General features: G+C 37.0%; 2 protein-coding genes across 2 annotated transcripts; one reads left to right on the top strand and one right to left on the bottom strand.

Annotated features, from left to right (window-relative positions):
• Positions 1–18,023: 18,023 nt before the first annotated feature.
• Positions 18,024–19,663, top strand: LOC121769269 (histone H3.3). Its single transcript, XM_042166016.1, has 4 exons — positions 18,024–18,149; positions 18,920–19,068; positions 19,142–19,232; positions 19,315–19,663. Exons 2-4 carry the CDS (start codon positions 18,920–18,922, stop codon positions 19,483–19,485), a joined length of 411 nt encoding a protein of 136 aa, XP_042021950.1. The 5' UTR covers positions 18,024–18,149; the 3' UTR covers positions 19,486–19,663.
• Positions 19,664–22,012: 2,349 nt separating this feature from the next.
• Positions 22,013–24,105, bottom strand: LOC121766572 (14-3-3-like protein 16R). The gene is made up of 4 exons (XM_042162841.1): positions 23,565–24,105; positions 22,635–22,757; positions 22,330–22,446; positions 22,013–22,241 (listed from the first exon to the last, which is right to left on the bottom strand). The coding sequence occupies exons 1-4, from the start codon at positions 24,039–24,041 to the stop codon at positions 22,194–22,196; spliced, it is 765 nt and encodes a 254-aa protein (XP_042018775.1). The 5' UTR covers positions 24,042–24,105; the 3' UTR covers positions 22,013–22,193.
• Positions 24,106–26,403: the final 2,298 nt, after the last annotated feature.

The raw sequence follows: 26,403 nt of genomic DNA, 5'->3' as shown, positions 1-26,403 counted from the left end.
CCATTATAAAATTTTTAATAAAATTTGAAAAATATAAAGATTGTATTTATTGTGTGATAATTAGAGAAACGAAAAGATTTTATCTATTTAACAAGCCATTTTCACTAGTAAATATTACTACCCCATAAAACATATATTGTACATACATGATACATGGTAAAAAAATCTACTCCCTCCGTCCCCGAATAAGAGTCGCTAATTTCCATTTTGGGTCGTCCCCCATTAAGAGTCACTCTTCATTTTTACCATAAATGGTAGTAGGCCTCACATTCCACTAACTCACTTCACTCACATTTTATTATAAAACCAATATAAAAATGTGGGTCACACATTCCACTAGCTTTTTCAACAAACTTTTCTCTACATTTCTTAAAACTCGTGTCCGGTCAAAGAGCGACTCCTATTAGGGGACGGAGGGAGTATTTAACAATACTATTATGAAACTATGGCTTTGAATAATGTAATAGTAATTTGATTTAAATAGATAAAATCTTTTCGTTTCTCTAATTATCACACAATAAATACAATCTTTATATTTTTCAAATTTTATTAAAAATTTTATAATGGCATTCTTGTTATTTTCTCCAAAACTCAATGAAGATGAAGGAAATTGTCTAACGGCTATTGCATAGGAATAAATTCTCATAATAAATTCCCGTCACCATACATAACCGCCCAAATATTACTACCCCATAAAACATATATTGTACATACATGATACATGGTAAAAAAAATCTACTCCCTCCGTCCCCGAATAAGAGTCGCTAATTTCCATTTTGGGTCGTCCCCCATTAAGAGTCACTCTTCATTTTTACCATAAATGGTAGTAGGCCCCACATTCCACTAACTCACTTCACTCACATTTTATTATAAAACCAATATAAAAATGTGGGTCACACATTCCACTAGCTTTTTCAACAAACTTTTCTCTACATTTCTTAAAACTCGTGCTCGGTCAAAGAGCGACTCCTATTAGGGGACGGAGGGAGTATTTAACAATACTATTATGAAACTATGGCTTTGAATAATGTAATAGTAATTTGATTTAAATATTGTTGGATTTAATGTGTGATTGAAATAATTTAATATTATGATCCATCACTAATGTTATGCCTCGATTCAATCATGCATATCAAGTCCCGTACATTAAATTACATCAACTAATTGTGCAAAGAAATTAAGAAAAAATAAAATAAAAAGAGAGATCTCTTATGAGAATAATGGTTTGAGTAGTGGAGGATGATAATGGAGAGACATTTATTTGGTTTTTCATTTCTTGTAACCTTTATTGCTTTAATTTTATGATTTAAGGCGACTTAATTACATAACCTCTCGCATTCTTATTTTGTACATATAAAAGCATTGATTTGTAGATGGATTACACATCAACAATAGCATTTTTCCTCCTTTCTAAAGTTTTCTATATTTTAGTGTGCATTTTAGGAGCATTATATTGCTTGATTCCCGAAGCTTCATCAAGTTCATCAGTGTCTAACAGTTTGAGGTGTTTCTACGTATTAGGAGGAAGTTCTTTTATCTATGGGAACAATGTCAATCCGAGAGCAAATAGCTGGAAGTAATTTGCCCTGCGGACCGGAAAGAGGGTTTTCCTCGACTCAACTTATAATTCGATTTGTTTTATTATTTTCATTGTAATTTCTATTCTACTTATTGTTGTTCATTTTTTTTATTGTAAATTTGTACTATAGTTAGAATACTACCTACTAAGGTTGAGAAATTTTATTCCAGTATTTTTAATTGTGATTATAATCTAATTTTAAATATTTAAATGAATACTCCTACAAAATTATCAATTTGATAATATTAGTATATTATTGTAGTACAATAGACAATTGAACTATAATTAATAGTATAAATTCTCTCTCCGTCTCAGTTCAAAAATTTAGCATTGTACACAATAATTTAACAATTGAATAAATTCACAAATAATACCAAACACTACTATTTGTGATGATAAATCTAAAATTAAGACAATATAAAATACTATAAATTATAGTTTAATTGTCTACTCACTTTTACATGTTTATGTGAATGTTATTTTTACTATAAACGTTTCTAATATTTATATAAGTACTTTAATTTTAATTTTAGATTTATCATCACAAATAGTAGTGTATGGTATTATTTGTGAATTTATTCAATTTTCAAATTATTTTGTACAATGCTAAATTTTTGAATTGAGACGGAGAGAGAGTTTTATTGATATTTGGCGCATTTGTTGGTCATGATGAGTATATTTTAAAGTTAAGGGTTTAGGATTTAGGTTTCAAGGTTTGGGTTTTTAGTGTAGAGGGTCAGTATATTGCAACGAATGAGCTCGACTAGGAAGTGTCTCACCAATGCAATCTTAAATTATAGCTTTTGATAAACAATATCTTAAATCTCATTAGGAGAAGTGGTAATTATACATTCTTTAGGTTTTTTGGTTTGTGTGATGTAAATGTGCTTTATTTTTTAGTCTCACGGTCATAGTAATTTTTCCATTTTACAAAAATAATGTACAATATTATTTTCCACGTATTTATATTTTAGCTTAATCCTAACTTCCTTCGTTTGTTTTTACTAAGCATGCCATATTAAAACTTAAACTAAAAACAACCGTTTTTCTGAAAAAATAGAGTAATATATAGAGAGAGTTTAAATGATTCATTTTTCAATTTTAAATGCAAAATGGTTAATTCATATTTTCACATAATTAAATGCATCAGTTTCAAATTCGTTATTGTGTATCAATTTCAAATTCGTTATTATTTGTGTTGTCTCTATGTTGAATTAATTGCTTAGTTTTGCGTGTGTTGTGTGCATTCATCTTGGTGATCATTAAAATTGTGATTTACTAATGAATTTGAATCTTTTACAAGAAAATAATAAATGTACACATCCATTTAGAATTCTTTTACTACAATTGATTGCATATTAATTAGAGAAAATGAGTTTCCATCATTACGGTGCAATTGTACACAAACCGGCAGCAACAATACAAAATCAATTGATTCAACTTCTTTTTTATTACTAATAGATTATAACGTGAAAGATCAAACAATTTGTAACTCATTTGTTATTAATTTAATTTATAACAAATAATATTGGATTAAATTCACTAAGAATAGGAAAAGCTACCCGTTTTCTATAAATTTGACTTGTACAAGGATGATTTACTGAAACGGAAATACAAAATTTGATTCGACGTTGTTCTACAAAATAATTGAGTTCTACCAAGCAAAGAAGCTTGAAGAATTGATGGAAATTCATTCTTGCCATTTTAATAATAAATTTATTTATTAATTAAAATTAATTTTTTAAATAGTTTATGATTTGAAACGTCAAAAAACAGTAGACATTTATTATTGATATAATTTGTGACAAATGACATTAAACTTGATATTGAATGTCATTTTAATAAAAAAAAGTTATTTATTGATTAAAATAGTTTTTTTATTAATAGTCCATGATTTAAATTGGTGGGGTATTTTTGCTCTAAGCGTTTTGCTTTCCACAGTCTAAAACCCTCCGTGACCTTTAATTATCATTTCTTCTCTAAGCATTTCACCGACAAATATTAAATTTTATGAAATTTTGGTAAACGTTTCATACGTAAATATTCAAATTATGTTGAAGATGGTGGAAACTAAAAGGGTTTTTATGAATTGTGGAACTTGAAAGGTTAACTTTTAGTTTTTGTCTATAAATACATGTTCTTTCATTGTTATTCATATTTGCATTTTTTGTGGACATTGTTGGGGTCCGAGGAATTACAGGAAGAATATCGACGTGAGCCTCCCGAACCATATTGACGCGGAGGACACATCGATGCAGATGGTGGTTGACTATTTCATGTATGTGGCAGCGATGGAGCCATAGATCTAAGGGTTTTTTTTTGCGTTGTTTTATGTGATTTCACCATTAGGTTAGTCATATTCGAGTTGTCTATAGTTGCTTGGTAAGTTGGTTGACGAGTATCTGCATTTTGTGCATGGTAGTATCGAGGCATGACAAATTTAGGATTTGAATCTGTATCTTTTTATTGGGTTTCTCAATAAAAATTGTACATTATTAAAAAATAAGGTAGAAGGATGATGGAAAAGGAAGCAGGAAGAAGGAAGGTTTAGGCTTTTTCGGTATTCGAATTGTTAGTATGATTAGTCGCAGTCTTTAATTAATTAGATTTATTCTTTTCCTTAACTGGGTACTAAACTATTTGGCTAATTATAAATTATATTTTTATTGCGTTGCATTCCGTACTAATTTATATAACCACCATTTTGGTTAATTTAATCACGGTAATTATATTACTCTTATGTACTATACATTTGTTAGTTTAAGTATTTTTTTAATTGCGTTGCAATCCGTACTAACTTATATAACCATCATTTTGGTTAATTTAAACTACATTAATTATATCTTAATCCATGTTATTTAAAAATATTTTAATCCGTGCATAGCACGGGTGTGATACTATATAATATATAAAATGTGAGTTTTGGCATTTTCTTGAAATATTTATAAGTTTTGAGGTTAATATATAAATATTTATGAGTTATGGGTGATTAAGTATAAAATAGATGATGATTGACGTTATAATTACAAATTTTCAGTTATTATTTAGAAATTAATTATAAATTATTATATGTATATAATGTGAAGTAACGGCCGATCATCATGGCTAATAACAACAAATTAAAAATGAATAAGAAAAGTCAAATTTTGTAACTTCTATTGACTTAATTTTATAATTTATGGTGTTTTAATTCCATGATCTCTCATGGACTAATTTTGTGCTTATAAAAGGCATAGAGTTGTGGATGAATCCCACACCAACAAAAGCATTCTTCATTCTCTCTCAAGCTCTCAACATTTTATTGTACTATATTTTAGGATCATTGTATTACTCAATTTTTGGAGCCCCATCAAGTTCATCGGTGTCTAGCGGGTTTGAGATGTTAAGTACGTTAGGAGGATTTCATCTTTGGGATACGTCAATCCGAAAGTAGTAACCGTAATGTAATTTGTCTTGCAGAAAGAGGGGTTTTCTTAACTACACTTATAGTTCAGTTTATTTTATAATTTTTTTTGTAATTCTCATTTCATTTATTATTTTTTTTTCTTTTGATTGCCATAGGTAGAGTACTCCATGTATATATGGTTCGAGAATTTCATTGCAATATTTCTTACAATTCTTAGAGAGGAAAGAATCATAACATTCTTTTACACAATTTATTATTTTTGTATATTTATATTGTCACTGCTGCTATAATTATATTAAGTGGTGTAAAAAAATTAATATTTGATCACTTATAATGAATTAATGTCGTAAGCCAGTTAATGTAATGTTATTTTTGTGTAGTTTATCATTTCAATTTTTTATGATCATAATTTTGATGTTTGAATATTTTAAGATTGATTCATTATTTTGCTAAAATTGTGATTAACATTTTTTTAGAGAGATATGAATGATTGTTTTAAACATATTTTTCAAAAGCGTCAGCACTTGATAATCTCTTCTTTGTTGTCCAAATAATTGCGTCTATCTTGGTTCCATTTTAAATAGTATATTATTGAATTGTTATTTATAGTATATTTTTCTATTTTCAATCTTATATAGTTATATTATTTTTTATTTTAATTATTTAATTAATAATTTAAAATTGCATGATGAAAAAATATTCTGTCGTGCATCGCACGTGGGTTAACACTAGTTTAATTATAAAACATAACATGTTTGATTTTTTTTAAGAGTTTCCCTTGTCAATTTAGCATTTCTATAAACATTATTAAAATTTCAATAGACTATATAGATCAATTGAAATGTACGACGGCTTTGCGACGCAGCCGAGCCACATAAGTATCAGCTAAAAGTACTTTATCTATTTCCAAATATGAGTCTCATTTTTTCTATTTTGGTCTGTTCACAAATAAGAGTTTCGATTCATAATTACAATATGTTGAGTACAAACTATCCCACATCGGAAATCTGAGGGAAGTTGGAAGGTGTATACAATCATGTCCAACCCCTAATCAGTTTGAGGCCTTTTTGGGAGTAACCCAAAAAACAAAACCGTGCGGGCTTGACCCAAAGCGGACAATATCAAAATAATACTGCCGACGCCGACAATCCTGACAAGTGGTATCAGAGCCTGGTTTTCGAACTAGGGTTTTGAATTCCGCATCTGTTAGGGTTTCTGTGTGAACTAGGGTTTTGAATTCAGCATCTGGTAGGGTTTCTGTGTTAATCGATCAAGATGTCCGCTATGAACGTGAAGGTCGACAAATTTACAGGGAGAAATAGTTTTGGTCTATGGCAGATCAAGATGCGATCTTTGCTTGTGGGCGCCGCTAACTGCAAAAGGAAAGGCGAAAAAGGCAGACGAGAAGGATGACGAGTGGGTAACCCTAGATGAAAAGCCTCACTCGAACAATCCTGACAAGCTTGCACACGAACAAGCCCGACAATCCTGACAAGCCCGCACCCGACACTGCTGGAACTTGTCAGAATTGTCGGCGTCGGCAGTATTAGTTTGATATTGTACGCTTTGGGTCAAGCCCGCACGGTTTTATTTTTTGGATTACTCCCAAAAAGGCCTCAAACTAATGAGGGGTTGGACAAGATTATATACACATTCCAACTTCCTTCAGATTTCCGATGTGGGATAGGTTTTTCCTCAACAACCCCCCCTCCCCCCTCAAACCGAGACCACATCGAGACACATTAGGGCCCGACTCAGACTTGTCAGGATCGTCGGCCCCACTCGAACATGGGTCTCTCAGACCAGACCCGACGCCAACCTGGCTCTGATACCAGTTAGTTTGTTGTGACAAAATAGAGCAATTATGTAATCGAGGTAAACAGAAACGTAAAGAAGACACAGATTACGTGGTTCACCAAGGTTGTTGGCTATGTCCACGGGTAGGAAACGGAGAACAGATTTTATTCAGAGTGCTATCGGATTATGGGTACAAATTTCAGATTTCAAATTACAGAATTATGTGCTCTATTCACATATAAATAGGCACACATGAGACAAACTGGGCCTAGGAAACATAATCCTATCTCAATTAGAAAACATAATCCTATGCAGATTCAAGGCATACTAACACTATAAATTGTAAAGAGGTCCACCATCCATTAACTCATTCCACTTACATATCATTTAAAACTAATATATACAAGGAAACTTCTATTCAACTAACTTTCTTCCACCTACTTTTCTTAACATTTCTTAAAACTTGTGCCGAAAAAAATGAAACTCTTATTCGCGGATGGAGGGAGTAACATACAATTCTAATAATTTAAAATATTCTGTAATCTCTATTAAATATCATATATTTTCTTAATTAAAAGAATTCTAATAAATATTTTATTTTTACTACTTATTTTTAGTATGTAGACCCATATTTTCCTAACACATCCTAATCACAATTATTATAAAATCAATACCCTACTCTTATTTCTAAATAGAAATTTTTTATTTTTAGTCTGTTTCCTAATAATAGAAACTCTCAATTTTAGGAAATGGACCACACAATCCACTAACACTAATTACACTACTTTTTCTCTTTCTCTCTCTTATTTTACCCATTTTTTTCTTCCTCTCTATTGCTTTACCAATTTTGTATTAAAACTCGTGTCGTTTCCAAAGTTCCTATTTTTAGGAAAAGGCTGGAGTATATAAAAGGGTAAATGACCAAGAAAAATATAAAGTTTAGTCAAATTCCGGTCAATCCTGTAATTTTAAAAAATGACTAATTATATTATAAATTTGACGATTTTCTCAATTGTCCCATAATTAATTATTTGTAGGTAATTATGTGTGCATTTGGCAGACAAAAACAAAAAATTCGGCTATTTAAATGACTTCATTTAATACATTAGTCAACTGTGTCTTTAGTTTTTACATATGTGCACATTATGTTGATAAAATTAAGAAATTGGACATAATGAAATTTTATGCTATGGGACAATTGAGAAAAATATCAAAGTTAGGATAGTACTTAATTGGCTATTTTTGAAAATTGTGGGAAACACCAGAATTTGACTAAACTTCATGTATTTTTTTCTTTTTGCCATTTACCCTAAATAAAAGTAGGGCACTCATCAACGCTTTCCACTCATTTTTCTTCACAAAGTCAAATAATTTTTTTAAAATGCACACCGATCAAATATGGGACATTTAATGGGAACTGGGGGAGTAGTTCCTAAATATTTTCTTTTGTTTCAAAACAATATTCTCCTTTTGCTATTTTAGTTCGTCTAGTAAAATTAGGCTACTAATATTTTTGGTAAGTTTATCTTTTTGGGTCTAATTTGCCACAACAATACTACAATTCCACTAACTCACGTCACTCACGTTTTATTATAAAATCAATATAAAAGTGGGCTTCATATTCCACTAATTTTTTCAATTCACTATTTTTTACATTTCTTAAAACCAGTGTTCACGCCAAATGTGACTCATATTGTGGGACGCATGTAGTATTATTTATTATCTATCCTTAACAAACTTGTTAAACTCTCATTAGGCATATAATTGATTGAAAACTAAAAAGCTTGACATTAGGCACATCAAACGACCAATCTAACCTTTTCAAATACATGTTTATCAGTTGCATCAGCAGATCGAGAGTGGGGTGCATTAGAGGAGATGAAAGCAGAGAAAAACGTTATGATATAAATGAGGGGATAGGGTGAGTGAAGAGAGGTGAAAGATAGCTAAATTAAGAAGTAGAATTAAAACGAAAGATAAAACTTTTATTGATCTATCGGTGTTTCGTGTTAATCGAATAGACAAACGATCAAAATTTGATCGAGCTGAAAACATGAAGAAAACTCTATCCTCATATGAAACAACTAAACGCATTTTAAATCTAATCAATAACCTAATAGCTAGTTTCAATCCTACGGTTTAGATTAAATGATCCAATCAAAATCAGATCGAATGACCCTTCCTCCTTCCATCAGCTCATTCCTTCAAACCACAAAACCTTCCACAGCAAGTCAACAATCAATATCAATAACTCCCCACCTCGATGCTTAGTAGATGTCAATGTCATTTCTACACCTTCGATTTCTACCCCTCGGTATCTGAAGGCGCTTGTTAGGATAGATCAGTTCGGATAACCTAACTTCCGCTTCCGACGTGGAGATCAGGATTGACACTACCTATTTTGTTAGCCTTTCCTGGCAATTTGTTTTACTTAGTTTTTTTTTTCTCATTCTAGTTATTGTTTTGTTTTGTTTTTGATATCATGGTTGTACCCTACTTGTGGAGCATTCAGTTTTTAATTCTTGCTCTGTTCTTGGGTCAAGTCACTTTTTGGCGTTGACGGTGTTTGGAATCAATATATTTTAAGTATTTACGAATTGAGAGTTTGCCAAAACCCCTCACCCACACTGGGTGTTTCTGATTAAAAAAATATTTTAAGAATTTATATAACCGAATGAACACTTGAAAATATTTTCTTTATTTAAAAGAAAACCTACCTTGGTCGTTTAAAAGAGTTTTCTTTACTCGAATTTTCGTACTCCGACCTTAAATGTCTCGCGAAAAAATAATCCTTTCTTTTAATAAAAGTAACAACACATTTATTAGATCGAGAACACATGTGAGTAGAATGCATGCACTCTAATTAAATTCATTTATTTCTTATTCAACCTTAACCTTAAGAAATGATACGAAGGCTCGTATCTCGATTATTTTTAACTATTCACAGCCGCCCGAGAAAATTTTAATATTCAATCTCGGCCCAAGACATTTAACTAAAAAACAGCTGTAGCCCAAAACATTTAAATTCGCAGCCCATCAATCAATTAAAACCAGCCCACTGCCAGCCCAAATATTAATTAAAAAATGAGGCCCACCTCAAATGGGAGAGGTATCTTAAATTCCTAAATTGAGCAGCACAGCAGCCGCCTCCAAATTCCGGCTCGCCGTCGCCATTCTCCGTCGCTGTGGGCTGAAACTGGTGAATTAATTGGGAATAAAACAGGATTTAATTGCAATTATTCACCATGGTTGGGATATAATTTGGGTATAATTGTGATTTAACTTGCCACATTTACGGCTGGAGTGCAAATCTGCGCTGGAAACAAAGGGGAGGAAGAAATTGGACTCACAGATGTTATTTCAAAATAAATTGTAGTAAGCCCAACTATTGTACTTTTATTTAAATTGTTTAGGCCCAAAGTGTAATTTTTTTAATTTGGACTCTAAATTTGTGAAATGATCCAAAACCACTTGTAATTTAATTGGATTTTGAATTAATATAACTTTGGTTGGCCCAAAAATTATTATTTATTCGCATTCTTTATCGAAGTAGACTTAAAATTAAATTTCCTTGTAATTCCCCTTGTATGAACTTACTTTCGCATAACAAAATATTTAGCACTTTGGCATTATTCCAAGTACTAGATATAAATCGAAAACCCTCTTGATCGACATAACGTAGCATTTTCCTTTATTCGACAAAGAAACAAACGCAAAGTTCGGCTTAAACAAAAAATATATCAAATTAAAGGTAATTATATAAGGATTCTAACGAGATCTTAATTGCATATGTTCCGACGACGTTCAGATGATGAAATTTGATAATTTTTATTTCAATTTTCGTATATGTTAATAAGCAGATTTTTATCAACAAATACATCAAAAAATTTCAATATTATGCATGTAAATTCTCAATAAAACAGTGTAAAATCTCAATAAAATTGTGTCGATATTTTCGTGTACTTGTGTTGAAATATTCATGTCATTGTGTTGATATTTGTAATACACTATGTTGATATAAATAAAAAATACGAAAATTATATTATGATAACAGAATGACGATATTACCCCTTTATTGATATTTTGTCTACTATTTATTGATATTCGTAAGGTTTAATCTCATCCACTTATTTTAAAATTTAACTGTGTAGATTTGGTCTTAATTTTGGATTATGAAGCTATAACCAATAGAAGACACCCACGAGTGTTATACATAAATTAATGGGGTACGTGCCATTTTAAATCATAACTCGATTTCATTGGGTGTATATTTATGTTATCTTTTCTAAATAGGATTAAGACTAAGAACTTATTCTGCCTATAAATAGCCCTTAGACCATCCACAATGCCGCCCAGCCGACCGCCCAGCCGAGCGCCGGCGCTGGGCGGTTCGCTAGGCGGTCTATTGCAGTCGTCCAGCGGGCGAATGGAGAGAGAAACCGCACAGCGCTGGGCGGTCGCGTGGCGCTGGGCGGTCCGCTCGGCGCTATTGCAGCGCCCGGATCGCCCAGCGCACCGCCTAGCGCGAAATTTAATTTTTTTTTTCCGAAACACTATATATACGCGCTTTGCTCGTCATTTTCATTCGCACCACTTGTTTTAACGAGTACTCTCTCTATCTTAATTTCTGTACAAGATCAACAAGGGAAATGGATCTCAACAACGAGCCTAGTTCCGGGAGTAGCGGGTCACAAACTCCGTCGATCCCCGTGGGAAGTGGATGGGGTCAGATGCCCGGGTACTACAATATGTACCCGTGGCAGCAGATGTATTCCGGCATGCCAACGGGGGGGAGTCCGCCGGGGGGGTTTCCGGCGGTACCGGGGTGGGCACCACCGGGATGGGCACCCGGGATGCAGATGATGCCCGGGGGAGTACCGCCGACACAGGGGACTCCGGGGGTAGTACAGGCTACACAGTGGACTTATGGGGGGTCCCCGGCGACGGCGGGGGATGTCTATCGCCCCAGTTTAGATTTTTCGACTGGTTCATCGCACACATCGACCCAAACGCCCTTGGGGTGTGATAGTTTCTCCTTAGATGACTTGGTGTTTGATACTCCCGGAGCTCCGGAAACTCTCGTTGAAGGGGGAGGGGCAGAGCGGGTGTGTGGCGCCCCCGCGAAGAAGGGCAAGAAGAAGGTCGGCGAGTCATCGCAGCCGTGTGAGGAGGAGGAGGTACGGAGGAGGTGGACGGACGAGGAGAACGTCGCGCTCTGCAAGGCGTGGGTGAGTGTTTGCGACGATCCTCTCGTTTCGAACGAGCAGAGGATCGTCAACATGTGGGGCAAGATAGCAGCAGCCTACATGATATTTTGCCCGGAGGGGAGGCCACGCAACGGGGAGGATTGCCGGAAGGCCTGGAACCGAATCACGAGTGCGGTCTCCCGATTTTCGGGTTTGTACACCAACGCACTCCGCATGATAAGCAGTGGCCAAACGGAGGAGGACTGCAGGAGAATAGCTGAGAAAGCCTTCCCACTGAAGGGGGTATACAAGGACTTCACCTACTGGAACTGCTATCTTGTGCTGAACGAGTCCGAGAAGTTCCGAATAGGTGTCGACTCTGGCTGGCCGAAGAAGCAACGACTGAACTACACCGGCGATTTCAGCGGCAGCAGCGGTGGTTCCCACGACCTCCCCGAGACGACGCAGGAGTTCCCCACGCCGCGTTGGGTCGGTGGCCGACCTCGCCCGATTGGGCGCAAGCGCGCTCAGCGGGAGGCGAGGGGGAACGCCGGGGCTTCCCAGGAGGTCCAGTGGGCATCCCCCCTTGGCCAATCCACCGAGGATCTCAAATTCTTCGCTCGCGCCCAAACGCGCGCTCAGTTGATCAAGATGATGGCCGAATGGCGGGTGGCGACGGATCCCGTGGAGAAGAGCGTGCTTCAAACCTTGCTCATGAGCCTGCAGGACGAGTTGGAGGCGGCACAGAGGGAGACCAGCGGCGGCGGTGGCGGTGGCGGCGGTGGCGATGGTGGCGACAGCGACGGAGGCGGCGACGACGGAGACGAGGAGTGAATTGGCACTCCTTTTTATTATTGTATTTTTTTTTAAAATTAATGTATTTTTTAAAATTATTGTACTTTTTAAAATTTTAATATTATTATTAAACTTTTCCCGTATATGTCTCGTAAATTAAATTTCGTATATTATGTGATTGTTAATTATTTCATTTTGTATATATTTGTTAATAGTGATGTGGATATTATGTGGCTAGGCTATGGCTGGGCTATTTGCTTGTTTTGATGATGTGGCAGGAGGATTTTTAGTGCTGATGATGTGGCAGTGGCTAGGCTATGGCTGGGCTATTGCTGGGCTATTCCTATTTTGGATGGTCTTAGCGTCTCATAATGTTGTGTCAGAGTTTCAGTTCATATTTTCTTTGGCATAGTATTATACTCCCTCCGTCCCGGGCTACTCGCTCATTTCCTTTTCGGCTCGGAGATTAAGGAATGAGTGTATAGGAAAGTAAAAAATGACGGCTGTAGGTGAAATTTTTTACTAAAAATGGAAAGAGTGCAAGTAACTTGGGACGCCCAAAAAGGAAATAAGTGCGAGTAGTGCGGGACGGAGGGAGTATCTTCTTTAGAGGGTGCGAGCCACCGTCCGGTCAATGTTCTGATTATTAGACCGAATGGGATCATCCGCAACCGAGACCCAGGGCCTTGCCAGAGCAGTGCACTCCTCCGGAGTCCAAACCGACCTCCGTCCCTCAACATCCTCCCCCTCGTCCCCCACCTACGACGACTCACTTGCCACCCCCTTGTCCTTGCCCTTCCTCTTCGACCGCCTCCTTCGATGAAAAAAAAAGTATGGACGTTAGATTTGAATGCAAGTATCTTATTGTAACACCCCGAAAAATAAAGGAGAGAAAAAAAATCTAATTAATCTAATTAAATATTTTCCTAGTTGACTTGGTCAAATATATTTCTCCAAACCCCATCACCAAACGATTTCCCCATATCTCCACTCCCTAAAATCTCTCCAACCACCAAATCCATCAATACCTATCAGTTTTACCTATATATATATATCCAATCAATCCCACAATCTTCCTACACATAAATTCAATACCAAGAAAACAAAGAGTTAGAGAAGAAAACCGAGAGAGAGAGGGGCACGACAACAGCGGTGGGTGTTGAGCAAGGTCGTTGAAGAAATCTAAGTGTCTAGAGTGTGTCATGTCTTCACACGTGGCATATTCCTTCTCTCAAATGCTTCCGCTGAGTAGTTGTCCTTCTTTTGAGTTGTTGATTAATGAGATACTCTGATTTTATTCGAGCTATTCTCATTTGTTTTGAGCTATGGTCGAGTTGTGTTGTTTTCCCTCTTTCTTCCCCGCTTCTTTAATCCTCCCCTAGTCCCGATCAACCGTGTTTTCTATCCTTAGAAAATGCGGGCGTGACAGAGTGGTATCAGAGCAATTTTTCTTTCCGCTCTGGACCCGAGAGTCTTTTACTGTCTTAGTCTAGACTTGTTTCGCTAGACTAAAATAATAATGATAATGATAACTATGAATTGAAGACTCAACATCCCGACTCGTCACACTCAACCGAGAAAAAGGTAACATGTTTTTTTTTAATGTTTATATGAGAAAGTTTTGGAGAAAGGAAAATGAGAGAGATTTTGAGAATGAAAGAGGAGAAAATTTTTATAAGATTGACATGAGATTTTAAGAAATAAATTTATTTCTAAATATAGAACGTGGACATCTTGGAAAAGTCAGACATTTTGAGTGGAACAAACTAAAAAAGAGTTGATATCTTAAGTGGGACAAAAGAAATAAGTAAATGAGAGAGTGATATGCAAGTCTCCGGAAGCCCGTTCAACAATTATGCAGTCGCCTCAATACGCCTTCGAGCATACCCAAAACTTTCAATTCATGTTTCCATATACAAATAACATAATTAAATATGAGATGCATTAATAATAATTTCCAAAATGTGATTTTAGTTTAATTGATTTAAAATTTATATCGTTACCGTATCGAAATCTTTCGTTAAGGTATCATACCGTACTGAAAATCACGGTATACTAAATATTCAGTATTTTCAGTATTTTTTTACGATAAGGCCGGTATTTTGGTATTTCGGTATTTTTCCCGAGCCATATGCATGCAAAAAACAAAATCAATCTATATTCAATCAATTTGAAATATAAGTAAAATATTTTTGGTTATATACTACTAACTTAATTATGTTTTTAAAAATAGCTCCAAAATAAAATAAATATCAAATAAAGCCATATTCAATCATTTTGTAATAGGAATACTTAAATAGTTTTCTCAATTAATATCTTTATAATTAAAAATAAAATATCACTACAATCTTCAATCTAAAATAATTAAAGAAATAAAAATATACCCTTAATGAATTCAGGTGCAAAATAGGAAAAAGGGATCATGATATTTCCATATTTCAAAAAAATTGTTACGATATTTTTAAGTTTCCAAAATTTAAATGCAAATCAGGATTTAAATTTGAAATCATTCTCGGCAATCAAAACCTAAATATGGCAATTAGAGCATCCACAGTGGCCATCCACAATAGAAATAGCCCAGCAATAGCTCAGCCATAGCCTAGCCACTGCCACATCATCAGCACTAAAAATCCTCATGCCACATCATCAAAACAAGCAAATAGCCCAGCAATAGCCCAGCCATAGCCTAGCAACATAATATCCATATCACTATTAATTTAAAAAATGAAATGAAATAATTAACAATCACACAATATACGAAATTTAATTTACGAGACATATACGGGAAAAGTTTAATAATAATATTAAAATTTAAAAAAGTACAATATTTTTAAAAAATACATTAATTTAAAAAAAATACAATAATAAAAAGGAGTGCCAATTCCCTCCTCGTCTCTGTCGTCGTCGCCTCCGTCGCTGTCGCCACCATCGCCACCGCCACCACCGCCGCCGCCGCCGCCGGTCTCCCTCCGTGCCGCCTCCAAATCCTCCTGCATGCTCAGGAGCAATGTTTGAAGCAAACTCTTCTCCACGGGGTCCACCGCCGCCCGCCATTCGGCCATCGTCTTGACCATCTGAGCGCGCGTTTGTTGACGCGCGAAGAATTTGAGATCCGCTGTGGATTGGCCAAGGGGGGATGCCGACTGGACCTCCTGTGAACCCCCGGCGACCCCCATCGCCTCCCGTTGAGCCCGCCTGTGCCCAACCGGGTGAGTACGGCGAGCAAACGAACGAGGGGTCGGGACCTCCTGCGCCGTCTCTGGGAGGTCGTGGGAACCACCGCTACTGCCGCTGAAATCACCGGAATAGTTCAACCGTTGCTTATTCGGCCAGCCAGGATCGACACCTACTCGGAACTTCTCGGAGTCGTTCAGCACAAGATAGCAGTTCCAGTAGGTGAATTCCTTGTACACCCCCTTCAGGGGGAAGGCTTTCTCCGCTATCCTCCTGCAGTCGTCCTCCGTTTGGCCACTGCTCATCATGCGGAGGGCGTTGGTGTACAAGCCCGAAAATCGGGAGACCGCAACCCTTCCGGCAATCCTCCCCATTGCGTGGCCTTCCCTCCGGGCAAAACCTCTGGTAAGCTGCTGCTATCTTGCCCCACAAGTTGACGATCCTCTGGTTGTTCGAAACGAGAGGATCGTCGCAAACACTCACCCACGCCTTGGACAGCGCGACGTTCTCCGCGTCCGTCCACCTCCTCCGTACCGCGTTGTCGTCCTCACCCGGCTGCGAGGACTCACCGACCCTTTTCCCCTTGCCTTTCTTCTTTGGGGCGCCCCGACCCCGCCCTGCGCCCCCCGTTTGAACGGGAGCATCCGGAACACCGGAAAGATCTATCCCCAAGTCATCGAAGGAGAAAGTGTCAAACTGGGCCAGAGGCGCAGCCTCCGTTGGCGTCGATGTGTGCGACGAACCAGTCGAAAAATCAAAACTGGGGCGATAGACATCCCCTGTGTCGCGGGTGTCCCCTGCGTCGCCGGTACCCCCCCGGGCATCATCTGCATCCCGAGTGCCCACCCCGGCATCTGGACACTGGGTGCCCACCCCGACATCGCCGGAAACGCCCCCGGCGGACTCCCCCCCGCTGGTATCCTGGGCATCATCTGCTACCACGGGTACATGTTGTAGTATGGGTGTATCTGACTCGGGTGCATCTGACTCCATCCACCTCCCACGGGGATCGGGGGAGTTTGAGATCCGCTACTCCCTGAAGTAGGCTCGTTGTTGAGATCCATTTATCGTTATTGATCTTGTACAGAAATTTAGATAGAGAGAGTACTCGTTAATACAAGTGGTGCGAATGAAAATGACGGGCAAGTCGCGTATATACAGTGTTTCGGAAAAAAAAAATTAAAAATTCGCGCTAGGCGGTGCGCTAGGTGATCCAGACGCTGCAATAGCGCCTAGCGGATCGCCTAGCGCACCGCCTAGCGCCGCGGAACCGCCGAGCGCTAGGCGGTTTTTTTTCGCGAAATCCGCTAGGCGGCTGCAATAGATCTCCTAGCGCACCGCCTAGCGCCGGCGCTCGGCTAGGCGGTGCACTAGGCGCTATTGTGGATGCTCTTATAGCCCAGCAATAGCCTAGCCATAGCCTAGCCACAAACTCCTCCTGCCACATCATCAATACTAAAAATCCTCCTGTCACATCAGAAATAGCCCAGCCATAGCCTAGCCATATCATAAATAGCCTAGCCACATCACTAATAACACAATATACGAAATTTAATTTACGAGACATATACGGGAAACATTAATAATACTATTTTAATTTTAAAAAAAGTACAATAAATTAAAAAAAGTACAAAAATTTTAAAAAAGTACATTAAAAATAAAAATAAAAAATTTTAAAAATAAAAAATAAAAAATCCGTTGGGCGATCCGGGCGCTGCAATGGAGCCGAGCGGATCGCCCAGCGCATAGCCCAGCGGATTTTGACCGCCTAGCGCTAGGCGAAATTGATTTCCGGAAAACCGCTCGGCGGTTTTCGGCTCCTCCAATGGTTCGCCTATCGCCGGTGCTCGACTAGGCGGTGCGCTAGGCGCCATTGTGGATGCTCTAAATGAAATCAGTATTAATAAACCAATTAGCATCGGTACTAAGCCATCTCGATCCGCGTCACAGAACCAATCGGCTAATCGCAGCCGTACATTTAATGCAAAGAAACACAAATTGCTGCACCCGACACCGTCAGATTCCACTAGGGAAGGACAAACGACAATGATTAGTGACCGTCAGATTCTATCCATCGCCTACCTATAAATACGCCTCAGCCTCAGCTTATTATATTTTAATCGTCTACTCCGCCTAGAAGAGAGAAGAGGCAAGAGATATACGATTCAAGGTTTAAGATAAAATTGTAACACAGAGATCTGTTGAGTGAAAGGTGAGTTTCCTTCATTCTTCTTTTCCTTATCTTCGTCTGATTCTTAAATTGATCTTTAATCGTTTATTGATTCATCCTTTTTACATGATTAGGGTTTGAGGTTGTATGGTTAGGATTAGGCTTTTATCCGTGATAATACTTACGAGATTGTTAGTTGAGATAATTCTCGAGCCTGTGTTGTTTATGTTTGATTTCATTTTTTGATGAAATTAGGGGTTTATATGATGCGATGAGAAGTAGTGTTGTATGAATTAGGGGAAATTTTTGAAACTAGCCTTAGGTTGATTCGTGTGAAACTAGCCAGTGGTTCTACGTTGTTGCCATGACTTTGGAAGACAGATGTTTGCATTTAATCGAAGAATTTAGTCTACCTGTAGATTTCTAATTAGGAATTAGTCTTGGTTGTATTTGGTATGTTACAATTTATAGTGTTGCCGATAATGTTCATACATTTAATCTAAGAATTTAGTCAAACTGTTGATTTCTAATTAGGCATTAGTTTGGTCGTAGATGTTACAATTTATAGTGTTGGCGATAATGTTCATACATTTAATCAAATAATTTAGTCCATCTGTTGATTTCGAATTAGGAATTAGTGTTGACTGTAGTTTGCTATGTTTTAGTTATTGATAGTGTTGGTGATAATGTTCATATGTTTAAGCTGCTTGTTTACATTGAATTGATATCTTTTCTATCAGAAAATTTGATGAGCCTGTGTGTGTTTCCCTATTGAAAATTGCATAATAATTTTGAATCTTTTTTTGTTGCAGATGGCTCGTACTAAGCAGACTGCTCGTAAGTCAACTGGAGGAAAGGCTCCCAGGAAGCAGCTTGCTACTAAGGCTGCTCGTAAGTCTGCTCCAACCACTGGTGGAGTGAAGAAGCCTCACAGATACCGCCCCGGAACTGTTGCTCTTCGGTGAGTGGGCTCCTACTCAACTGTTATTTGCTTTTGTATGCTTATGCTTACAGTCTCGTTGTTGTTGTAACAGTGAAATTCGGAAGTACCAGAAGAGTACTGAGCTCTTGATTAGAAAGCTGCCGTTCCAGAGGCTTGTCCGTGAAATTGCACAGGACTTCAAGGTAGACTGAGAACTAATTAATCTTGATTTTTACTGAAACAGTGGAATGAAATCCTAACTTGTGACTTTGTATTTGGTTGCAGACTGATCTGCGTTTCCAGAGCCATGCTGTTTTGGCTCTCCAGGAGGCTGCTGAGGCCTATCTTGTGGGTCTGTTTGAGGACACCAACTTGTGTGCCATCCATGCCAAGCGTGTGACCATAATGCCGAAAGATATTCAGCTTGCCCGTCGGATCAGAGGCGAGCGTGCTTGAAGTTACTTGTTGATTTTGTTGAAATGTGGTGGTGTTGGTGGTATATGGTGGAGTTGTTTAGTTGGTTATGTTGGTAGCTAATATCTGACTTCTTAGTAGTTAATGTTTGTGTTTAGAAACTTTGGTATTCAAATATTCTGGTGTATGCTATAATGGTAACTGACTTGGTTTTTGAAAATTCATCTGCTCTCTTGGCTTTCTATCACTTGGTAATGCATGTTTCATCCCTATTTTGATGTGACACACCGACATATCATAATTTAGATTATAAAATAATCTTGGCTCTTTTCTAATTTACTAATTCTTTTTCCTTATTTAAAATATTTTATATCCATTAGTTAATTTATATCAATTTAATTGGAGTAATTATTATTAGAAAATCCACCTGGTTAGAAATTTATTCTATAATTATTAAATTAGCTTAGTGAACTAGACACTTTTCTGATATAGGATTATTAATTTAATGAGGTCAGTAGACGGATTTGATTAATGTATTTATCTTAAATACAAGAAATAATCAATCTATGAGATAGCTCGGATGATTTGTAATTCAGGGATTGGACGGCAGATTAATATTATTTTAGATTGTGGCACAAAATAATATTATGCTTGTTCACTTGAATTAACTTAAGGCTCGATCAAATTTCAAAGTTCGAATAGGTTTAGTCCCAGTTTTAAATCCATGGATCTCTGGTCTGACCCTTAATTACTCATGATATAGGAGACTGAAAATATGATAGAATAACAGAGAGAAAAAGAAGGAAAATTTTGAAAATCCCATATATGTAAGAGGATATATGTAAATAATGTAATGATAAACCTAGATAAGGAATGATAATTATGGGTTATTATAAATATCAAGAATATCATTCATAGGATTATCAAGAAATCGACACTTCTCTAAGTCAATTCCTTTTTGTACTGAAAGACTAGATCTCAAAATGAAGTCCTAATTTAATCAGAAGTTAGCTCGACGATCTCAAAATATAGTCCTAATTTAATCAGAAGTTGGCTCGACGGTAAGTTCGACCTCAACTCTTTTTAGTCCCTAACTTATCCAGATTGTTTATTAACTAATGAAAAAAATGAGGAAGATAATTTTTTGCTTATAAATGAGTGCAAGAACAACATAGAAGAAAATAAAGTTATGGAAAAACAGTGGTGATAATGAAAGTGATACCATTACCATTACTTTGCAACTCCATGTAACATTCTCTTGCCTCTATTTCCACACGACGAGGCTTAAGATCTTTATTTGAAAAGGCTCTTTTGGCCTATAAAACGATGCTCGACATGACATGAATCTGCTAAAGATGCGACATAATTTAGATTGACACAACTCGATAGCATGATAACAACACAAACCTAATTTACATGATTAAACTTGATTTACATAATTAAAATTTAATTTACTCTAATCTAGAGAATAAAATTAGTGATTTTTTTTAAATGAATAAATAAAATTTAATGGATTATCTAAACCCAGCTCAATCAAACCCTAAACCAAAAGTGTCAGATTCTTAAAGGAGTTTCTTATAAGTAAATAAATCCAAAAAAAATGGTCCAAACCCATTAAATTTCATATTGAATTTTCATATCACGTCGAAATGGTTTTGGATCGTTTGAATAAGGCTCTACATAAGATATTGTGAAGCATGGAGTTGTCCAATCATAAATTGGTGGTAAGGATTCCAGCCTCATCACCAACTAGTGGACGATGATTGGTGGATCTTTCTATCACGAGAGAAATGATGATGATGATGATCCCCTCAGCCAATGCCAATCTCCAATCTTAGAGAATCCACTATAGGCGGCCTTCTCCAATAGCCTCGCCCCTTTTTTTGTCCACAGCCCTAATTTTTTGTCCATAGCCCCAAATTTTTATTTCCGTCACTATAGGCGTACACTTCCAATAGCCCCGAAATTTTATAACCAATTTTCATTTTAATTTTAATTCAATTATAAGTAATGAAAATTATCGGACTAAACGTAATTATAAACAAATGGCTATAAGTGAAGAAATTAAAATTAAACACTACATTTTCGTCGTTCCATAAATCGTCCATTTCAGACCACAAATTCTAGTGAGAGAAAATATGTGTGAGGGAGAGGTGGAATGGTGTGAAAATAATTGGAGGAATGGGGTGTGTTTATAGGCAAATTAAATTGAATAAAAAAAATATTTTTCGGACGTCCGCCCCGGAATAGGCACGCCAGACACCGCCCCCCTATAGGCCGGCGCGCCTATCGCCCCGTCCTCGCCCCCTTCCCGCCGATGGTGCGTCCGCCCCACAAAATTTCATCCGCCCCGGGGCGGACGTTCCTCCCACTATAGGCCGCCCCGTCGTCGCCCCCTCCGGGGGCGTCCGCCCCTTTTTGCCTATAGTGGATGCTCTTAACTCCAACAACTTTCCCTCAAACAAAATTGTACCCTATATTTCGGGGAATCCCAAATCACTTTACAGATTGGACCATCAAAATGTCATTTTTCATTGCGAAATTGATGAAAATATTATGCTCATGATGATTTCACACATAAATGAGATTTTCAGCACAAATTATATAAGCAAATTGGGCACATACAAAATCAGAGTTTAGTAACGAAATGAAAGGGGAAGAATCATGAAGCGAAGGGGTCGCTAAGAAGAAGACTGTAAGACTACTATAGAGATAATAGCAAGACACCCAGATACGAGACCTGAATGCAGCTATTCGTTGTCAGGCTTTGGTGCTGCGTCCTTGATATCTTCGTCTTCCTGTATAAGTTAAAAAACAAACAGAACCCATGAATAAATTTTACTTGAACATATTCATAACTTGCTTGAAAACTTAAAACAAGCTTACATGCATGTCTGAGGTCCACAAAGTAAGGTTGTCGCGGAGAAGCTGCATGATCAAGGTGCTATCTTTGTATGATTCTTCTCCTAGAGTGTCCAACTCCGCAATGGCCTCATCAAAAGCCTTAAAAGGATAACCAAATATTATATAACTAACAAACCAATATTTAGAATCATGAAAGCAAGGCCGATTTAGTTTATTTCAAGAACATGTAATGGCAGGTTTTTCACTTGAACCCTACATTATAAAATTAGTGTAGCGAAATCCTTGTACAATTAACAGCAATAGAGGAAGGGAATTCTTGATGATACCTGTTTGGCAAGATTACAAGCTCGGTCAGGAGAATTGAGAATCTCGTAGTAGAAAACTGAGAAGTTAAGTGCTAGCCCAAGCCGGATTGGATGTGTTGGGGCAAGCTCGGTATTAGCAATCTCCTGTTAGACCAAAAACACATTTAGCTACTGTAAATTAGCACGATCCGTAGTTATAATCCGGAAGCATATTTTTAAGTGCTTGATAGTTTATTGTCTTCTTCAGTAAACGTATAAACAGATTGAAGCAAATCTCAACGTTTATTTATGTGCACACATTTAAAATAAGAGTGATAGATTGAATTAGGAGCATTGTATGGATCTAAATCTAAACATAGACAAAATAGAAACAATTAATTACTACTTGAAATCTGAATTGATTCAAGCACAGAAGAAACTTAGCTACAATATTCAAATAAAACATCAATTTGAGTTATGATGATAGTTATAGTTAGCTGCAATTTCTAAATCAAGTGAGAATTTAACAAGTGATGCAGTTCCATTTCGCTACAATTCCCAAATCTAGCATGAATTTAACAAGTGATGCGGTTCTATTTAGCTAAAATTTCCAAATCGAGCATCAATTTAACTTACGATGATAGAGAAACTTAGATACAATTTTCAAAACAAACATCAATTTGAGTTATCAGATGGTTATAGTTTGCTGCAATTTCTAAATCAAGTGAGAATTTAACAAGTGATGCAGTTCCATTTCGCTACAATTTTCAAATCAAGCATGAATTTAACAAGTGATGCAGTTCTATATAGCTATAATTTCCAAATCGAATATCAATTTAACTTATGATGATAGGGCTATTTAGCAACAGTTTCCAAATCGAGTGCGGAACTTCCTAAAATCACAAAATCAATTGAACCTAATTCAATACAGATAAAAAATAGTATTAAATGAATGAATCTGGAAAGCCTAACCTGAGCAGACTTGTAAGCGGAGAGAGTGTTCTCAGCGGCATCCTTGCGCTCGGATCCAGTCTTAAATTCAGCCAAATAGCGATGGTAATCGCCCTTCATCTTCAAGTAAAAAACCTTGGAGTCGCCGGTAGCGGCGGATCCGATGAGTTTGGTGTCGAGGAGGTTGAGTATGCCGTCGCAAATGGAGGAGAGCTCGGACTCGATCTTAGATCTGTAGGTTTTGATGGAGGAGACGTGAGTGTCGTTGCCGCGGCTCTCCTCCTTCTGCTCGATGGAGGAGATTATGCGCCAGGAGGCGCGTCGAGCGCCAATGACGTTCTTGTAGGCGACGGAGAGGAGGTTGCGCTCCTCGACTGAGAGCTCGTCGCCGTCGACGGCGCCGACGACCTTCTCCATGAACTCCACCATCTCCTCGTAGCGCTCGGCCTGCTCCGCCAGTTTGGCCATGTACACATGCTCCTCGCGTGGGGACCCCATTCCGATTGATTTCTCTACTGCTGCAAACGATTTTAGAGAGAGAGGGAGTATATGAAAATGAAAACGGTTTCGCTTTATTTATTGGTTCAATAGATTGGGCCAAATGGGCTTCGTTTACTATGTTCGACTGCAAAATACTTTGTTGACTTCCCAAATTTAACTCAAACTTACAAAAATTTGGTACTAGGAATTTGAATTGTAAATCGGTTTGGTTGACGAAAAAACTTCAAACCCTATCAATTAAATTATTGTAAAATAAATAAATAAATAATTATTTTAATGATAAATGAATGTTTAATCTTAGCTCTGCAAAAAATTGAAAAGTTTGTTCCATAATAGGAGTCATATTAGCACAAGTTTTAAGAAATAAAAAGAAAAGTGGCTTGAATTAATTAGTGGAATATGAGTGTCACTTGCATATTAATTTTATAATAAAATGTGAGTGGAATAAGCTGATGGAATGTGAGATCTACTTACCATTTATGATAAAAGTGAAATACTACTCTTATTATGAAACCAAGGGGGTTATTTTTTACTGCTAGTGAAAAAATTGGTTCATTATATTGTTATAAACTGATTAATTTACCTATCCTATAATATTCCATCCGTCCCCAAAAAATAGACTAGTTTTATCATTTTTGGTCATCCCCAAATTAAACAAGGTCTAAATATGAAGAGTTTTTCAACAAATAATAATATTACACATCACTTATATTGTGGATCTCACAATCCATTAATACTTATTCCACTACCTTTTTCCTCTCTCCTACTTTTTCTCATATTTCTTTTATTTTACTAATTGCACATTAAAATTCGTCTAATTTACAAGTTTGTCAATTTTTTTGGGATGGAGGAAGTATATCACAATTGTCTCGAATTATGCTAGGTTGATTTCGAATTATAGTTTGTCAGGTATTAAAATTATAACTTTCTGATTTCATTTAAATATCGAAGTTGTATACTATTACTGTCAACCATTAAACATCGAAGTTGTACACTATTACTATCAACCATAAGTTCGTACGATCAAAATCCATATTTAGGGGTGAGCATTCGGGTTTTTGTTCGGTTTTTTCCAATCGAACTGAAACCGAAAAATTCAAAATTATATAAAATTTCAAAAAATCAAAAAGCCGAAAAAATACATATATATATATATGTTAATATATTATATTTTTATATATTAATAGAATATATATATTGTTAAATGGTGCAAAAAACATAGTTGAAAGAAGAGAAAGGTAGATAACGGTTGTTTAAAATCGGATGATTATTTCATTGTATAAAATACCCTTTAAATAGGGTGTAGGAAGCAATATATATGGTAAGATCCTTAATTACAAATATTCTGTCAATCATCTAATTGGAGTCATTGATTCCAATCACAATCTTTCTTTTTCTAACACTCCCCTTCAAATTGAGTGGTGGGGTCTCCAATACTCAATTTGCAAAGAGCATCCTCAAAAACTCTAGTATTGACTGCCTTTGTCAATATGTCGGCAAGCTGATCTTCTGAGCGAACAAATGGTAGCTCAATAATACCTCTTTCAATGTTCTCTTTGATAAAATGTCTATCCACCTCCACCTGCTTGGTTCGATCGTGTTGAACCGAGTTTTCTGAAATGCTTATGGCAGCCTTGTTATCACAGTATAGTCGGCACTTACTGCTGGGAATGAGACTAAGTTCCTTCATCAATCTTCTTAGCCACATTATCTCAGTCAGTCCACTTTTGATCCCACGAAACTCTGCCTCAGCACTCGAGAGGGCCACCACTTTCTGTTTCTTACTTCTCCAAGTTACCAAGTTACCTCCAACAAAGGTAAAGTACCCTGCGGTGGATCTTCTATCATTAGGATTCCCCGCCCAATCAGCATCCGTGTATCCATGAATCTCAAGATTATCATTTTTAGAGAACAACACTTCATGTCCTGTTGTCCCCTTCAGATATCGACAGATCCTGAGCGCTGCTTCCATATGATCTTTCTGTGGTCGATGCATGAACTGACTCACGATCTCTACTGGGTAGGTAATGTCTGGCCTAGTATGCGATAGGTAGATAAGTTTTCCAATAAGTCGCTAATATCGACTTCGATTGGTCAACTCGGCTTTATCATTAATCTGCAATCCATGATTAACTACTATAGGTGTATCTGCCGGCTTACTCTCTAGGAGACCCGTCTCTGCTAGGATGTCCAAAATGTACTTTCTCTGTCTCAAAAAAATCCCTCTCTGTGATCTTAACACCTCAATTCCCAGGAAATACTTCAGATCCCCTAAGTCCTTCATTTTAAACTCCTGAAACAGATTCCTCTTCAAGCTCTCAATCTCCTCCATGTCATCACCTGTGATAATCATGTCATC

Source organism: Salvia splendens, chromosome 15 (assembly GCF_004379255.2).
Source record: "Salvia splendens isolate huo1 chromosome 15, SspV2, whole genome shotgun sequence".
In the NCBI taxonomy this organism is placed as follows: Eukaryota; Viridiplantae; Streptophyta; class Magnoliopsida; order Lamiales; family Lamiaceae; genus Salvia; species Salvia splendens.
This window is presented reverse-complemented; position numbering and strand designations above follow the sequence as displayed.

Coding starts and splice junctions, on each gene's coding strand:
- LOC121769269 (XM_042166016.1), top strand. CDS start 18,920: ATGGCTCGTACTAAGCAGACTGCTCGTAAGTCAACTGGAGGAAAGGCT. Junction 19,069..19,141: donor CCCGGAACTGTTGCTCTTCG/GTGAGTGGGCTC, acceptor TTGTTGTAACAG/TGAAATTCGGAAGTACCAGA. Junction 19,233..19,314: donor AAATTGCACAGGACTTCAAG/GTAGACTGAGAA, acceptor ATTTGGTTGCAG/ACTGATCTGCGTTTCCAGAG.
- LOC121766572 (XM_042162841.1), bottom strand. CDS start 24,041: ATGGGGTCCCCACGCGAGGAGCATGTGTACATGGCCAAACTGGCGGAG. Junction 22,758..23,564: donor CCGCTTACAAGTCTGCTCAG/GTTAGGCTTTCC, acceptor TTGGTCTAACAG/GAGATTGCTAATACCGAGCT. Junction 22,447..22,634: donor CTTGTAATCTTGCCAAACAG/GTATCATCAAGA, acceptor TATCCTTTTAAG/GCTTTTGATGAGGCCATTGC.